Source organism: Topomyia yanbarensis, chromosome 3 (genome assembly GCF_030247195.1).
Source record: "Topomyia yanbarensis strain Yona2022 chromosome 3, ASM3024719v1, whole genome shotgun sequence".
NCBI classification, from domain to species: Eukaryota; Metazoa; Arthropoda; class Insecta; order Diptera; family Culicidae; genus Topomyia; species Topomyia yanbarensis.
Genome location: NC_080672.1, coordinates 396,601,767 through 396,620,599, shown reverse-complemented (window position 1 = coordinate 396,620,599; position 18,833 = coordinate 396,601,767). Strand labels below are relative to the sequence as shown.

General features: G+C 37.6%; 1 protein-coding gene across 2 annotated transcripts; it reads right to left on the bottom strand.

Moving 5' to 3' along the window:
• Nucleotides 1–2,254: 2,254 nt before the first annotated feature.
• On the bottom strand, nt 2,255–18,069 carry LOC131690185 (zinc transporter ZIP11). Of its 2 annotated transcripts, none has more exons than XM_058975756.1 (4): nt 17,786–18,069; nt 16,467–16,537; nt 2,688–3,764; nt 2,255–2,624 (listed from the first exon to the last, which is right to left on the bottom strand). In XM_058975756.1, exons 3-4 carry the CDS (start codon nt 3,674–3,676, stop codon nt 2,546–2,548), a joined length of 1,068 nt encoding a protein of 355 aa, XP_058831739.1. In that variant the 5' UTR covers nt 3,677–3,764; nt 16,467–16,537; nt 17,786–18,069; the 3' UTR covers nt 2,255–2,545. The 2 variants fall into 2 exon arrangements, with proteins under 2 accessions (XP_058831739.1, XP_058831740.1); XM_058975757.1 differs by lacking the exon at nt 17,786–18,069 and adding an exon at nt 16,600–16,761.
• Nucleotides 18,070–18,833: the final 764 nt, after the last annotated feature.

Genomic DNA, 18,833 nt, shown 5'->3' with positions numbered 1-18,833 from the left:
ACTGCGGGAGCGTTATTTCTGTAAAATAAATAATTAATTTTTGAAAATAGTGTATTTTTCAACAAAAATCGTTCATAACTTTTCAAATAGACGAGATAATAACTTTGTTACTTCAGCAAAAATCTTCGCCATGCAAAGTTCTAAAAGTGCTGCAAACAAAGTATTTACGATAAATCAATGTATGAAGTGACAAATGAAAAATAGTGATTTTAAGAGGTCACGTTTTCAACGTTCAATCTCTTATGGTAAAATCAACTGAGACATAGTCAATGTGTGTTATAATGAAAATCTATTGAATATGTGACACTATTTGAAAACACAACATTTTACCGTACAACTACATGTTAGCGTGAATTTACAATAGTGTTAATAACGTACTATAGTAAACTCCAAATAAAAGTTATCTATTACGGGGCCAATAAAGCAAGTACCGTCATCATGCATTATATAGATGCTAGGGAATTATGCTTTATGAGTTATTTTACCAGTTCGCGGTTAGCGATTTTCAGACCTCTTACTTTTATTTTATTTTTTTTGAAGTAACGAAAAATTGAGAATCTTCCTTTAACTTACCCACAGCCGTCATTATAGTCGATAATTAATTTATACTTTCAAACATTGCATAAATGTTGGAAAAGCATACAATAATTTCCGCTGCTATGAATAACAAACTCGTTTCAAGATTTTTTTTTAAGATAACAAGACGTGAACTAAAACATTTTCTTTCTAGCACTCGTTTTGAGCACTAGTCCAAACCAAAAAGGGTTTACTTAAGTGAGCATAGTTGACTTTTGTTGGCCGATTTAGAATTACCGACAGTTTGCAGCTAACACTACTGTAAATCCACTGTACTATTTTTGATTGTTCTTTCAAAAACGTTTACAAATCCAATAGAATTGCCATGACATTCGGTATTATCACACTCAATGACTATTTCTCAGTTGATTTTACCATAAGAGATTGAACGTTGAAAACGTGACCCCTTAAAATCATTATTTCACATTTGTCACTTCATACATTGATTTATCGTAAATAGTTTATTTGCAGCACTTTTAGAACTTTGTATGGCAAATATTTTTGCTGAAGTAACAAAGTTATTTGAAAAGTTATGAACGATTTTTGTTGAAAAATGCACCTTTTTTAAAAATTATTTATTTATTTTACAGAAATAACGCTCCCGCAGTTTTTTCACAAAGAACTACAAAAGTTTCGATCTTTCAAATGAAATTAAAAGATTGAAAATCCATTTGCAATTTTGGAAGATGTATAGCTTTGAAAAAAAACATTTTTGTTTTGAAAATCGCCTGTAACTATGCAAACAAAAAAGATAGAAACTTCATTGCTTCGGCAAAAATGTGTATTTACAAATACTCTAAAAACCTCTAGAACAAAGTATTAGTGAGAAATTAACACATAAAAAGATATTAATAGAAAACCAATTGTTAAAGAGCCACCCCACCTTAAATATTGCAAAAAATATAGCACATGAACCATTAGAGATAGCCACATAGTTTCTTAAGAGAAGTTGCTTAAATTTGATTGATTTATAACTTTGTAGAACATTATGTAGCTGAATTTTACATATCTAAGAAGTTGATACTTTGAACACCCTAACCACAAGGACCACCCTAATTCAACTAATATAAAAAAAATCGGCAAGAAAGTACTAACAAAGTTTGCCGAAGATACTATATATCTAAAACGAACGATTTTGGCGCAAACAGTTTTGTCTTCCTAAGTACAGCTTTGGGACCATAGTGCACTGTGTTCACCCTCTATACAAAAGTTATACAAAACCTAAAAATTTGCCCAAATTTGGTGAAAATTTAAGCTGGGAGTAAATTTGGGATACTGCATTCTTATTTGATTCAATTTTTTTTTATTTTTTGTATGCACAATATTTTGGCTTCAATCTTTATGTACATAAAGTGCACTCATTTTCATGAAATGTAGGTAATAGTAATTTTCAACACGTTTTTTAATTGTTGATAATAATGTAATAATGTAATAAATTACATTGCAAACACTAAACAATCATACACTTTGAAAAAATCGCTGTAAATGTTTTGCGTTCCACTCGTCAGTAACTACTGACTACAATTGAAGCGTTGATCTTATCACTTGCATATCAATTGTTTTAATGTATATTGGTGTCAGTTGCTCAAACAAATCTATCTGAGTTGGCCGAACTGCATCGAAGCAGACAAGTCTCATGGTTTGTGATATTTCATTTAATACAGAGCTCCACAAACAATTTAACTATTTGTCATAAAATGTATTTGTACAGCGAACTAAGTAAACTAGGTTAAAAGAGAAAGAAAACGTTTAGCGTTTTGCTTCTGTCCAAAATTTACATTACATGTATAGGTGCTTGTAATGTTTTTATCTAGTACTATCTTTCATGGAAATCCATGAGACGTGATTTTTTTCTCCCACTATAAGCATTTCTAACGAATACAATTAATACTTACTCGATTGAAGTACATCCCAGTCGAATCACATCGGTTTATCTTGATTGTAGGAAAGAAGGAATAAAATAAGATGTTTATCCTAGCCCAACATCCAGGCACATCATCACCACGAAACCAGCGATCGATCCCCAGGTGGCTAATTGACCGTTTCCACTGTAGAAAAATAAGAAAAATATAATTAATAATGATTTCTACTTGAAACTTTTCAAGCCGTACCTAGCATGTGCCTCGGGCAGAATATCATCCGCCACGATGTAGATCATAGCTCCGGCCGCAAACGAAAGGGCATAGGGTAAAATTATTGTTGCTAGGCTAACAGCAACTGCACCGAGGATTCCAAAGATCGGTTCAACCATACCCGACAGCTGACCATACCAGAAGCTCTTGCCGAGGCTGAACCCAGCCGCGTGCAGTGGTAGACTAACGGCTAATCCTTCCGGAAAATTCTGAATCCCAATACCGATAGCCAAATTACGCGCAGCCTCAAAAGTTGCCGATTCTGTTGTTCCAATAGCACCGAAGCTAACACCGACGGCCAATCCTTCTGGAATGTTGTGTACGGTTATAGCAACTACCAGTAGCATGATTCGTTTCCACTGGGAAAGCTGGGCATCGATCTGACTTTGATTTATATTTGTATACAGAGATTGCTCTTTGCACATTTCACTTCCCTTTCTGCGTTTTCTTGAAATACTACCGTGCTGCGCATTCAGGCAATCGGCGAAACTGTCCATACCGATTGCTAACGAACTGTCCTGAGGATTCGGAGCAATACCCGCGTAGGAGCTTCTGCCGTGCTCTAGCGACGAAACTTGATCGTCGATCGCAATATCCGCTTTGTCCTTGTTGGCGTGAGTCAAAGCAATCATCATCGTCGGACTGTTGATCCCGAGGAAGGAAATCACCTTGTCTGTCCCGTAGACGAAGATCGCTCCCAGCAGAAACCCGATCGCTACCGGTATGAACGCAAACTCACCCTTGCTGCCATACATCTTCGAACTATCGGCCAGTTCGATGGCCGGTGCTAGCAGGGACCAGAAGCTGGCCGCAATCATGACTCCCGCTGCGAACCCCAGCGAGATGTCCAGCGACTTGCGCTGGTTGCCCCGTAAGAATATGACCATACCGGAGCCGAGCGCCGTTAGGCCCCACGTTAGCAGAGTTCCCAGCAGAGCCTGAGTCACCGGTCCGTAGTCCTGGATCATGGCGGTGGTGGTGGTGGTGGTAGTGGTGCTGGTTTGCGACGGTTGTGCCTAGTAAGGATGGTCCGAGAGTGGGACGAGGGAAGCAAATCTAGAACGACAACGAGTGAGGTTCGGTATTATGTTGTGGGTGTGGTGTGTTGTGATAGGCAAGATCCCTTATTTTATAGATAACGCAAAATATAATTAATAAATTGCACTGAAATCGTTTTCTATATCTTTTTACCGGTGCTAAGATTTAATTGTAAAAATGGTCTAAAAACTGAAAGATATATGTGTTTGAGCGAGGCAACCCCTTATTCGTCCTACTATTTGAGTAGTTGCACCGAGGATAGCGGAAGCAGATGTCAGTCACAGGATCATGGTTACAAAGATAATATGAAAATGGCTAGAAAAGATACCAAATTTAAATTAAACAGTTCGAAAACATACTTGTTTATTTGGAGTACAGACTAACGCGAATTCGTAGAATGCATGATGTAAGGTTTCTCTCACAAACGCAAATGTGAAATGCTGTTGCGACCCATTTCTTCATTGCAAATAGCGTTTTCGTTCTTTCTTGGTGCTACACCGGAGTAGTGCAAAGAAAGAGATAGACTGATTACACCCAAGTTTGAATGAGTGTAGCATCGACTACACCGGTGTAGTGCATTGTCAAAAAACCGCGTCCAGCACCCCCAAATCAAAAGCCAGCCCCATTCGCGAGGAAGCCAATGCCAATGACGACGAGTTTATGATCGTGGCTCGTTTGTATAATATTTCCCTCAAAAGAAGGTCTCCACGCCCGGTAGCAAGTTGCGTAAAGAAATTCGACGGAAACTCAATAATGATTTTAGGAATTTTTTTCAATTGCGTTTTTTTTTGATAATTGAATTGACTATAATCGTATTTTTAATTACTTTAGTGTTCTTGCAAAATATACTCTTGAACGTTTTTATATTTCGGAATTTTTAATTAAAGATGTCGGTTCGGTTTACATTTTGAAATTTTTTATTAAAGATGACGGTTCGGTTAAGTAAACCTTCTAAAAAAAGGTAATCCGTTCTCATGCAGAAAATTGTGCACTACGATTCGCCGATGAACTAATAAATTCACTCACATTTATCACTAAATTCCCAGGTGCACTAGCGTGCAAAAACAGTGGTCGTGGGACTGACAGAATAGACCTGATTTTTTAAAGAATCTACCATTTTCAGCAGAATCGATAATTGAGATTATACAAACAGCAGAGTATTGGTCAACGAAACTGGAGACAAGCAACAGTGACTTTTATTCATAAAATAAAATAACCAGTTGTCGACCACAATTCGTATTGGCCGATTGAATTACTATTCTACTATTCCTAGACAACTTGATTAAGGCAAACGGTTTGTTATCAAATCTCAATTTGCCTTTCGCAGAGGGAAGACGACGAACGATTGACTGCTTTCAACAAAAAATCAACTAGCATACTTCCTAAAGAGCAAATGGCTTCTGTATGCTTAATCTATAAGAGAGCTTGCAATTCTGTAGCAAAGCCGTGTGGTGTCCGGCGGGCTGAAATCTTTTTGCACTATTTCAACCAAGAATAGAACCTCTGGGAACTGCTCCCATGTCGTAAGAGGCGACTAACAACATGCTAGGAGTTCCTAGGCCGAGGTTTTGTTCCGTACCGAAGACTTAATCTGGGCGGACCTTAAGGTTTTCCATATTACCCTCTTTCCAGTCTGTATTTAGTGAATCACTGACATATACCTTTTCTGATTCGCCTTTCTTGATTGTGTACCAACGTTTTAAGTTTCTTCTGGCGGTTGTATATTAGCCGTAAATGACGAAATCTAATTCTACACTAAGTAACAGAATATATTAATATACCGGCACTTCCACGCCAAGGTTTAACTTCCAAAGCTTTGGCTTAAAAACCGTTTTTAAAAAATGGAAACTTTCATGCAGGAAATTTATTGAATTGGCCTAAGATGGAGCTGTCGAATTTCACAAAAAGCTTTTTATGTTGCAAGTGATCTGTAGTTGTGTTAAATTAGGTATTTTTCTATTATATTTGGAACCGTCTACCGACAAATCTACATTTACGAATACCTCCAAGAGTGACTTCTTGAGGTCTCATGAAGGCCTGACACTAGCTTTATGATACTTTTGCTTTTCTAAACAGTAATAAAAATCTCAACATTCAAGAACTTCACTTTGTCAGAAAATGTAGGGCCATCGGAAGCTAAAACTTCGTAAAATCGCACTCCTGGTCCTTTTTTCAGTGCAGTACTCTACGTCACTCGTTCAAATTTGCACCGCTCTTATGGTAGTCGGTATTTGCTAGTAATACTGTTCTCCCATCCATTCTGGTAGTCAAACGGTGGGATAGCAAAATTCTTACAAGTTTCCTATCTCATGCCTCCACGCGATTCTAAGTCTATTGATGACATTTGGTCCTTAGACCGCAGAATGAGAGGGTGCGAACAGAATGAGAGGGTGCGAACAGATCTAGTCGAGAAAACATTGCCGTAAAAATGAATAGTTGATCGGAAATTAGCCCCAATACGACTAATCTGACTAGTATCTATGAACACGGCTCAATACGTATTGAAAATTCGCCGCGTCTGTTTTTATGAACCTAATTTAAAGCTCCGTTATTGCTAACAAGCCCGTGCATCAGATTAACAATCCTTTATATTTCCCTTCAGTGTTCGGTATTATCGCTCGTATACTTGTATTCCACAAACAATCCGATATGGAAAATAAGAAATACTTTCCTTGATTTATAACATCTCGCGCTATTTTTGCCAGTATAATATGCTGTCACTTGGTAGTTTTCAAGCCAATAAATATATCGTAGAGAAGAAGTAGCGAGTTCTGTCCAAATACTGTTGCAATAAATAGTGATCCGGCCCATTACGCAGATAAGATTAGCTTTTCCAGGCAATACTCCCACGATCGGCTGTGTGGAGTTCAAATTGTTTTTGTTTAGGGAACATAGTATACTCTCGGTAGCCGGCTGCCCAGAGTTTAAAAATAACCAAAAACTAAACAAGATCATCTCTTTTTCGAGTGATCGTGCACTCGAAGACTAACTAAACAACTACCTAATAAAATATGCTTTACAGGTCGCATCGTTTGCTTGGAGCGAATCCTAGACCTGATACCCTTCCAAACCACCAACTCCGCGACACCTATGGAAGAGTCTGATGAATCGTCGTCCTTCCGTTAAGTAGGTGGAGCATCAACACTTCCTGTCTACCTTATCCTTTATCCTTCCCCGTGAACGATGGAGATGGGGGCGGCCGGCAATGATGGCTATCATGCTGTTGAGGTTTTAATATGGGTCGGATTGGTATGAATTCCTACTTACCACTTCCTAAGCAACTCTTATTAGATAATCAGCAGTCAAACATGATGAAGTCAGTGTGCAATCCGCCAAAATCATCGTCACAACGCAACGCAACGCAACGCAACGCAACGCAAAGAGAGCTTGCAATTCTGTAGCAATGGTTATCTCGACCTAAACTTCACATTTAAGTCTAATCAAGTATTCGTACAATTTGTTGTCAGAAAAGCACATCACCATTCGCATAGCGATGCGGTAGCGTCATGAAGCGGGAGCATGGATTTTTCACAAAGTTCCTGTTTATCCTTTTCCTTACAATTATTACCTGACTGGCATTGTGGAGTGTTTTGCCCTAGGATAGGATCCGCCAGCTCTGTCTACTGTTTTTGAACCAATTCTGAACCAGCTCGTGATTGGACGAAAGTGACATTGGCAAACGTTCGGCTTGGAAACTAAAAGTACTAAAGGGCTGCTTGGAAGTGTTGTCGTATTGTGATATAAAACGTAAAGCAACGTTTGTTTACCGTTTTGTTTTTTTTTTGGTTTTCTTGAGATTCCGCTTTCTTTCAATAACGTCCGTCTGTAATTATGAAGTGAAAGGCATTTTCTGGCAGACGAATTCAAACATATTATCTCTCTTTTCGAAGTCTAACCGAGTAACTGACTATTTAGCCTAAGTATGAAAATTATTTCAACTTCATGTAAAAATTGTCTTTGTTCCAGCGCCGAGTAAATTGGGAGTATTGTCTATCGCGAGATAATATAGCATTTCGTCGAGTTGTTGCTATATGGGATACACACGAGTGCGGTCGAAACAAAAACAAACGTCAAAATGTTTTCTCACTCGCACTGATGCAAACTAGATGGGCGCGTAATTCAACGCACGGCCCTGTGGCGCATGGCTGAAAAGTCGCAATGTGGATTTAAGAAAAGATTCGCAATACATTGGGGCAAATCGTGAGAGTTATCCTGGAAATCGCTTGTTGTTCTTCTTTTAGTATTATCGATACAGTTGAATTTTACAGTTTTTAACTGCATCAATCATCGGTGGAAATAGGAGCGTGTTATTTTCTACTGCTGTTTTCTCCGAAAAAATCACATGAAGTACTGGAACAAACCTAAACACCTATACAAACTAAACAAAAATTAAGCCTTGCAAAAAAGTAGTTTTAGAATATTTAAACCAAATGCGAACAGAGAAGATTGATCTTGTGAATGAGGTTGCTCGACTCAGAAAGCAACTTACAAAAATTAAGAGCATGGAAATATTTTTCGTAATGGCCAACAACAAATCTCGACAAACATATGATTACGGCCTAAAAGCCAACTGTCAAAATCCACTTTGAATGGAAATTCCGGACAAACCGTTACACGCTAATCACAGATGTTGGTAGTAAATGAAAGAGAAAAGTTTTATCTTTCATAAACTGTTGTGAACTGTGTTCGACTAGTAACGGTTTGTCTAGAATTTCCATTCAAAGTGGATTTTGACAGTTGGCTTTTAGGCCGTAATCATGTTTGTCGAGAAATATATATTATTTTGTTTTGCTGTATTCCGATGGAAGACCCGTAATGATCATTTAAATGCGGATATAAAGACTAAATCATTGATTTTTCCCGGAGCGTGAAATTGATACATAATATAGAATATTTTAATCAGAACAATTTAAGTTTTGGACACGACTGTAACAAAACAAATATTTTGGCAACATTGGTCGAGTGGGGGTATGTCGTTTTCAGCAGGGATTAGCAAAATATAAGAAGAAGCCAGCTGGCGGATCCTATCCTAGGTTTTGCCCACTCATGAACACCAACACACGGGAAATGATGGCGTCGTTTCTGTCACAACGCTACACTACAGTTACACTCACATTGTTATCTTGGAACGAATACAGTATCATTGTTTGCGTATTGTCCGAGATTATATTCCATTTTTGAGATATCTGTTGCTCATCCGACGCGAGATTTTGAATCCATTACTGATTATTGGAAATTTTATTGGTTTAGCGAGCTTCAATCACAAATCAAATTTATGAAGGCGTACTTCAGCCTCGTGCGCAAGATATTAATTCTTATGAGGATATTACTCTAAGACGTTCTGCGTAGAGTACACATCCATGAAAGAGGATATTCGCGAAATTCCGCGAAAATGTTCTTCACGGATCACGTATCGAAGAGTACACTAGCTTCGGTATCTATCAATTAATCTGTCTTCAATAGGTTTAATGACCCTGGTTCCGTTTGTCACAGAACTAGCTGGTGCGATGGTGGTTACATTCCATTGTCCCTAAGGTATAATCGCAGCAAAACATCGAGCACGTTATTTGGGCGTATGCAGATTGTCGTGGTGCCCAGTTAGAACATTCTTTAAGGGCCTTGACTAGCCTTGTCATTGATCTGTTATTCTTTAAAGATCGTAAATATGCTAATGTGGGATCTTCTTAGAGTTATCTACGGGTCAAAAGTGTAACCTTCATATTTTCAGTTTCTCGCACATACCAGCGATCGAGCTTCGATGTGATTTTTTTTGTAAGGCAAAATTATTTCCGCTGCAGAGCTTGGAGGGGTCTTTCAACTTTCTCGCTGATTTTAAAGTTGAATTAGTTTATTAAAGGTTAAAAATGCAATATACGATGCAGTTAATTCCTGATTCTAAACAGAAAATGTTTTTGTGTAAATTCACGTAATCAAATATCTTTTGTCTTGAAATAATTGCTAAGTTTTGAGGGAAAGATGATTTGATTTGTCGGAAGAAACACGCTTCTTTTGTTGCTGCTAATTTATTAAACGACTGAATATGTCAGAAACCTGGGAACGAATGAATCCGGAAGCACATATCTCGCGTGTTTTTTGAAAAGGGCCAATAAGAATACTGTCAAAATTCACTTTGAGAGGAAATTCTGGACAAACCATTAATCGCCGATTATAGATCACAACAGCAGACGAAAGAGAAAATTTTTCTCTTTCATAAAATGTTACCATCCATTTTTGGCGAGCTACGGTTTGTCCGGAATTTTCTCTCAAAGTGTATATATTATATGTATTATATATATTGTCTTTATAGTTTGGCGGCAAACCACAACGGAAAAACACGCTAATAGAGTTCTATGCAAACGATTTCACCCACACTACTTGGGGGTTTGTTTTCCTCCAGCTGTCATATATAAAACTGTCAGCCAATTTAAACATTTGAATTAGCTCTCGTAAAGTAGGGTGATGAGCATATTTGCGCCATGTTTCTATTATCACCCTACCCATTTGAAGCCGTTGGTTAGAGCAGTGTCTGCCATCTTTGTTCAACGCATTGAGTCAAATGGTAGCGCAACAATAGGGGCACTCGATTCGAGTTTTCATTGTGCTCAAACACGAGAATTTTACTGTTTTCAACGCATTTGTGTTTTTATATTGGTTCTTAACAACGAAGCAAAGCGGTTGATGTCAATTTTTACGCATTCCATTGATTGTAAGGCAAGAAATTACCGAATTAGTGAAGCACCTTGCTTAGTACGGTGAAAATAGGATCATCACCCTATTTATAATAGTGTTGAAATGCTCTATGTCGCTGTAAAACTTATTCGGGGGACGTACAATTCCGGTTGGTCATATTCCATCATGAAAATAATCCGACCGAAAAGTTATTTTCGATTTGTTTTCCTCCATCTATGACAGGTGGAGGAAAACAAACCGTTTAACACACGAATACAGTTACAGATTGTCAAGTACTCTATTAGGCAATCCATTAGACGTTTGTTTGACAATTTAGCAGTGGGTTCTGTCAACAAGTCTACTCCTGCGAACAGAAAAACTCGTCCGACAAACAACTTTGTTAGTTCGATTCGTTTGATGTTGGATCGAATCAACGATATTGTCGGACGTCGCACCCCTCGGAGTAACGTCAGAATAAGTAAACAAGAAATAATCAGCTGATCCGAAACGTCTCATGGATTGCCTAATTATGGAAACCAAAGAGAATAGGAAAAGAGACGAATAGTGTGAAGCCAAAAATACCTTATTGAGCAGACCAATCGTGCAATGTAAATAAACATTACTCATGCCTGAGTTGGAGGAGATAAGTATTGTAAATCTATCAAAAAAAAATTTGAATTTTCGTCAGAATTTAGTGCAATCGTGATTGTAAGGTGCATTCTAGAGTCTATGTATGAGTAAAAACAAGTTTTAGAATTATTTCATCTCTTTGTTTCGAAATGCACATCGTTTGATAAACAAATTCAACGATCGACAAAAGGTTTGTTTTCAAAATATAATAAGAGTCATTTAAAGTGCTGCCTTTGGAAACGGTTGCCAAATTCTAGTGTTGAAATCATCGTAAAGGGAGTGTTGCCGTTTTGACTGATTTTCACTCTGCGTCTCTTTCACTATTCTCTTTGATGGAAACAAACACAATCGGAACGGAACGGAACACACTCTAATCAAAGAGAATAGGGAAAGAGACGAATAGTGTGAAGCCAAAAATACCTTATTGAGCAGACCAATCGTGCAATGTAAATAAACATTACTCATGCCTGAGTTGGAGGAGATAAGTATTGTACATCTATCAAAAAAGAAATTTGAATTTCCGTCAGAATTTAGTGCAATCGTGATTGTAAGGTGCATTCTAGAGTATATGTATGAGTAAAAACAAGCTTTAGAATTATTTCATCTCTTTGTTTCGAAATGCACATCGTTTGATAAACAAATACAACGATCGACAAAAGGTTTGTTTTCAAAATATAATAGGAGTCATTTAAAGTGCTGCCATTAGAAGCGGTTGCCAAAATTCTAGTGTTGAAATCATGGTAAAGGGAGTGTTGCCGTTTTGACTGATTTTCACTCTGCGTCTCTTTACATATTCTCTTTGACTCTAATCGGATACTGCCTATTCTGTCAAATAAATATACACTGAACGAAAATGCACGTATGTAACACAATTATACTACAGATTTAAAGAATCTATCATGAGATGATAGATTCTTTAAATCTGTATCAGTTAGCCTCACTTTTCTTGACAACTCACTAGTACTGTTTACATCGCAAATAATTCTTCTAAGTCCATGTAAACAGTACAAGCAAACTGTCAAAAATGAACATCGAGTTCATTTGTGATGTCAGTGTTAAGTATTCAATTCAAATGAATGAATATCCTGGATTGTTGAATGAATATTTTTTTCTATTCACCACGAGTCGCATCAGGTTCATTTTCAGTCGTCAAACATGAGCTTCGAGTATTTTTAACAATGATGATGTTACTATTTCCATCTTTCAAAACGCATCGAAAAGCAAATGTTTTATGTTATAAACTCAATCAATATCCTAATTCAATGTTACTTCTTCTAATAAAGAATAATTTTGACGACGAAAATATAAAAATCTATACAAGGTAATGGGATTTTTGATGGATTGACACCGGTGTAGTGGAGTGCACTGATTCTGCACCATTTTTGCACTTTCTAGCAGAATGGGTATGTTCCATTGACACTTCTGCTAGAAAGTGCAAAATTAGGGCACTCCACTACATCGGTGTACATCAATCGAAAATCGCATAAGAATTCGTTCTTCCGGTTTCAGGTTATACTAAAATGATATGCTTAGTTACGAAAATCTCTGGATTAAAGAGTGCGGGAGTTGAGCTATCCACTGATAATTGCAATATCTCAGAGAACATTTTCCATATCTAAAACAATCAAACTAACCTCTAAATTCATTTTTTCTGACAGGGCATCATTGGTCATGAAATTCGATATCTCAAGTGCTTCTGATAGTGTTAAATCAAGACTGTCAACATATTTCTTTATTTTAAATTAAAATTTTATTTTCACGTTTCCTGAGTTGGAAAAAAACATTGTTGTGATCACGAAAATCAGTTTTATCGATGCATATACAGTCGTGATTCGCTGGCTGGGCCACAGCCTTGTCCAACTAACGAATTTGATTCGCTAGTTGGACCAACTGACAAATGTCAAAAACCCTCCAATGGAGATGTTGACACTGTAAATGAATCTGTTCATATCTCTAAATATTGTCAGATTGATTGTCAAAGTAAATTTGACACGAGATTTTGACGTTCAGATGCTTTTTAGTTGGACAATGGTCCAACTAGCGGAGGTCTAACTAAAAAGCGGTCCAGTTAAAAAGTATCTAACCAGCGAATCACGACTGTAATAAAAAAAAGATTTTTTTTCTCATTTAATGACCCAATTCCTGACACAGTCACTGGCCGAACATCGTTCACCGCACTAAATGTAAGAGAAAACTTTTCTCAACATCTGTGATTGGCGAGTGACCGTTTGTCCGGAATTTTCATTCAAAGTGCATGTGGACATTTGGCTTTTACGCCGTAATCATATGTTTGTCGAGAGTTGTTTCAATTTGGCAGAAATCAAAAGTTTTGCGAAATCCGAAGATAACCCAACTGGTGGAAGTCTGTGCTCGTTGCTGGTGGAGTCCTGTATTTCTGTAAGGTTGCACATTTGTAATTTTATATTGTTTTACCCGGATGGTAGAGTTTAAAACTTAAAAAACGAATGTCGAAATCATATTATAATTCATCCTGAAGCGCTCTATGTCATATTCGAGCGAGTCAGGTTAATTTAATAAAAACATTGCGAGCTGGATTCTCCTCTATTTCAACCAGAGTTTTCCTAGCTCAACGCAGATTCGAGTGATTAATGCCATCTTGAGCGGAACTAAAAACGCTGAATCCCTCTAGTATCTTAATCATTTGTTTGACATTTGTCTGTTTGAATCATTCCAATCGAGTACGAGACGTGTCCAAAGCACTCAATCCGAGGAAAATCTCTTCGAATCTCTCTCGAACGAGGGCCATTGACAGATCTCGTACTTGATTAGAATGAAACTGACAGATAAATGGTAAACAATTAATCTTTATACCAAAGGGATTCAGCGTCTTTAAGGGGCTAGCATATTTTCACAATAAACGAAAGTATTCGAGACGTTGATAAAAAATCAACTGTATAAGTTCGGTATATTTTTCAATAAATACCGTCGCTTCGAACACAAGGAAGAAAGCTGCAAATCGAAAAAGCGACTTGAGTATTGCTCTTGCAAACATGAGGCAAGTCAAGACCAGTACCAGAATGAAATGAAATGCCTTCATTGTCGTAAATCGGATCATCGTTCTTCGGATCCGTACAGCCCTTCCCGCCAGCGCGCTATTGAGCATTGCAAGATGACGTCATATGAGTAAAAAAGCTCGAAAAAATGACAGTTAAGCAGCTTGTTTACATGGTGTTAGTGTTCGAACTAAAGAGACTAGAATAACAAAGAGACGCCATGTTTTGTTTGGAATTCCTATTTAACTGTCAATGTCATTCAAAACGAACAAGAGAGTTGTCAATCGTAAATGTTTAGCATTATGTGGCATTGTTTTTAAGTAAGTAGTGTTATCCAAATCATTAAAATTACTAAATATTTTAAAGGTAAAAGTGATATATACAAACCAAATTTGTTACAATAGCATCGTGTTTAGAAACGCTAAAGAGAAAATGGCTTGATTTGATGGGAGGACGAAATTCAGCATGAGGGTAACGAATACCAAATGATGAAAACGTTAAAAATGAAAGTCGTACCGCTATTCGTCTGAATCAGCAAAACAAAGCAAAGCTCTTTTGATTTCAGCAAACTGTCAAGATAAGAACATATGCACAAGACTTCAACCACTTCTCTTTTTGTTGTGGATTCGCTTGCAATTTATCTTGGCCTAATATGGTTTTGCTGCTGCAAAATACTGCGGATATAACTATGTTTTGGCTGGTCGAGAAGCTCAGCAGACAAGATGTCGCATCAGATTTTTATATTGACTAGAAGAAACAAACGGAATAACAACAAACAAGATTTGTGACGCTTGCACATTTGCAGTGTTGCTTGTGACCCGTAACTTGGTTGTTAGTTGAATCACAGACTAACAGACATAACACTATGAGGGAATTCCCTCAAAAAACATCGATCCGACAATTTTCCCTGAACACTAGCTCCACCTTTTATTCACAGTCCCAAACACTCATTTACTGGTGGGTTACCCCTCAGGTTTGGGAACAATTTTTCACTAGTGGTCTATCCCCCATATGCTTGTTCATATGTCAGTGGCGCCATAATTTCAAATGTGGCCACAGTCCAAGGGGTGAATCGCTTAGCACAAATAGAATTGTGCTCACAATTCAAAAAGGGTGGTAGCTTGTGCCGCAATGTGCCTCGATGTGCCACGATGTGCCATGGTGTTCAGTAAAACAAAAGCAATGGTTGCTATGATCATTTAACTACACTTTGTTGGCAGTTTTTGAGTTGTCAGAAGTGTGCCTCAGTGTGCCACACATTGTGGTAACGAGTGAAATGATCGTTGTGAATCGTAATCTTATATCGTGCTATCGGAAGTGATAGTGTGAATGGCACATTGTTCTAAGCGACTCACCCCTTGCCACAGTCCCAACTACAAATATATTTAAAATGACCGTTAAAGCGAGCGAAGTTTTGTTTTTGAGTGTTATGTCTGTTAGTCTGTGGTTGAATTGTTTTCACTGAATTTAGATGACGTCTTTTTGTTATTCTAGTCTCTTTAGTTTGAACCAAGTTTCTTGTACTGGGTGGAATCAAAAATTTTCTAAGTCCATGTAAACAAGCTCTCTGAATTGTCAGAAAAGTGAGGTTATAAATTTTCATGCATACAATGCAATGATGTCTAAGAAGATGTCTCTGTTTATGTAGCAAGCTCGTTACCCCAATTGCAACACAAATTCAGTGTGATGTCTTGGTCGACATTGCATAATTTCCGGCACTAACAAGCACGTTTGCACGAATTAAGTAATACTTTCATGAAAATATTTAAGATATTGTGCTGCTTCGGTGGTGGCTAACACGAATTGAAATGTATGGAACAGATATTGAAAGTTGTTTGGGGAAATTAAAATATTGTAGTTGTAACATAAATACACATTTGACGCAGAAAAAAATATGGGAACAGTTTGTAGAAATTGTAATTATTTATATTATTTTTAAACTGCGTCCGTGCATTCTATCTATTATTATAGTTTCAGTTGAAAACTGTGAAATCCAACCAGCGACATTCGTTTTTCTCTTGCTCAATCGTAATCGATCACGTCGGAAGTAGTGCGCATTTGTTAGCGTAACATAACGCGAATATTGTGCGCAACTTCCGACATGTTTCCCTTGGTTAGAACAAGAGAAAATACGATTTTCGCTGGTAGGATTATCCTGTTATCAACTAGAACTAGTCCTGGCTCTACGTTAGTGTCGGATTCTGAATGGACGAGATCGAAACTCAAAATGCATAATTCTTTTAGTTATAGGTTATGGACCCGTCACGCAGAAAAGTGGTTTTAGCCAATTGGCTTCCACCCAAATTTTTCTCTTTAGGATGAAATATTGCAACTGGCTAGTGCCTACTCATTCCCGCGAGTCTCTGAAGGCAAGGAAATTATTTGATTGACAAACTTATTTACTTACGTCATATAATCGGCTTGAAGAAGCTGATGCAGGCGTTCTTCTGGATAGTGATCAATCGTTTGGTATTAGTCCTAGAATGAAAAGAGATTTTTTTTGTTAGTAACAATAGCTATCAAATACTTCGGAACAGTACCCGAACAGCAGGTTGCAGTTACTCATCAGTTAACAGCAGGTTCCTAACAACTACGTACAGTTGAAAAGTTTTTTTTTCGCAGAACTGCAGAACGTGGGTATACAACGTGTTTCACTTTGTAGTGCTGCTTGGTGATGTGCACACCCTTAAAGCACTTTAATAATGTAATCCCTTCTGTCTGGTAGGGACAGCACTTATATACCCGATTCACTTTGCGCAGCGGAATCACATTTCAGAATTGCTGAAACTGGCGGGTTCACTTTGTTTACTGCATCCTACCTACTACGACCGGCAGCGTTGGTAAATATCGTAAAATAAGTCTTGGATAGCGCAGCTAACCGTTCCATGAATTAGGACGTCGGACCGAGGGGTCAGCAGAAGAAACTCCGCAAAATATGATTAATGAAAGCTTCCAAATCTGGCTTCACTTTAAATATCAGAGCAAGGTCTTATACATCCGATGATTCAAATTTATGAATCTAATTATTCAAAACTATCGCGAGAAACTCCCAACCAAATACACAAACCCCTTGCTATAAAGCAAATTCGTACATACTGTAATTGACAAGAAATACGTGATCTGCGAACGAGAATGATAAGACTTCCGATAGTGGCACTTTATCACACATCGACAATGCGGTATCCGACACACTGGTAGGAAACTAGAGATTTTCGGTCCGCGTTGGATACAAACCGCTACATCAAATTCAAGTGGGTCGCGAGAAGTTCTTGACAAAAAAAATTAAGTTTATAGTACTAAAAGATAAGTTACAGAAAACTAAATTACACAGGAGATAATTAGAAACGATGTGAGCCTTGGCTCGTTACAACCCTAACATTTTCATAACAAAGTGATGCTGGAAACGCCACAAGATTCACGCGAATGTCTGCTACGTTTGCAAAATTGGTTCAACCTCAGATCGCAGTTTGAAGACATTCACCTTTCCAAGCTGGATGTTTGTTTTGCATTCGTGATCCGACGGTACTATCGCCTGAAAGGCTGATTTTTCCATTGCCACTATCAAGTTTGTATTCGAAAAATAAATATAAACCACGAAATGACTGTGGCGATTTAATTGATAATTCATTGGATTACGTGGACCAGCTGTGACGAATATTCTCCATGGTATGTATATGTGACGTTACGTTTACGTTGGGCAAACCGGAACAAAATATATCTACTAACCTGAATCAAGGCTGCAAGTAAGTCCAGTCAGTGCACTTTATTATTTTGGATACATAACCGGAATGGAATCCATGGTTTTTTTCAAGAATCAAAAACAAACATTTTCCTGTGGTTGCTTGTCTTCCACGAAATTGACTGATGGATTCTACTGCTCGTCTGAATGGGGCTGGTCGGTACAATGAAGATGTACCGTATTATGTACACCGATTCACATACAAGTATTACGGGAACGATGCTTTTCCAATAGGAGAAGACGTAGACGGACTTGAACTGAAGGAGAGTGCATAGAATAGGCATAAATGGGTGAAGTGTATTCTGATAAGAATGAATGAAAGTTGAATATTGGAAGTAGCGCATGTAATTGTAATTTATTTAGCATTAACGATACCCTGTTGGTTGTACCATTTGTCAGGTCAAGAAAACTGAGTTTGCGTAGTATTTTCTGACATTCCATTGTGCATAATGAATGAGTTGACTATCGATACGTCTTCGTCCAATACAAACAGGCAAGAGTCACATTCACCGAGACGAGTACATCAGATCAATATGGAGTACTAAATGGTTGAAGCACGAAGTTTATACTATTTAGCGCATTGAAAAATGCATAAAACAAATTGGAACCACAATATCAAATATGTTTAAAACTTTAAATGCACAATGGATTATGAGCCATTTAAGCAAGAAGCGGCAATAGTACATAGTTTGGCTGATCGAACATGGGTATAAACGTCAAAACAAATGGCTAGTGTTTACTCAATGCAGGGGTAGTCTTGATTATAAGTTTTGTTTTGTCGATTCTGTGGAAGCTACACGCTACCGAAAAAGTACCGAATATTTAATTCTTTTCACCCTAGTAAGGCTTTCCGTGCACGGAGTGAATATTAAGTAAAGTTCGGGTAGTAAATTGAATAATTATTTCAAATCTAACACGTTCAGTAAGTTTTTGAACTAAATTGCAGTATTATCCATTTGAAAACAAAGCATCGAATTGAAATTTCCCCTAATGGAATTTTATTTTTTTATAGACCGGTGAACAAGACATTTACAG

Coding starts and splice junctions, on each gene's coding strand:
- LOC131690185 (XM_058975756.1), bottom strand. CDS start 3,676: ATGATCCAGGACTACGGACCGGTGACTCAGGCTCTGCTGGGAACTCTG. Junction 2,625..2,687: donor CTGCCCGAGGCACATGCTAG/GTACGGCTTGAA, acceptor ATTTTTCTACAG/TGGAAACGGTCAATTAGCCA.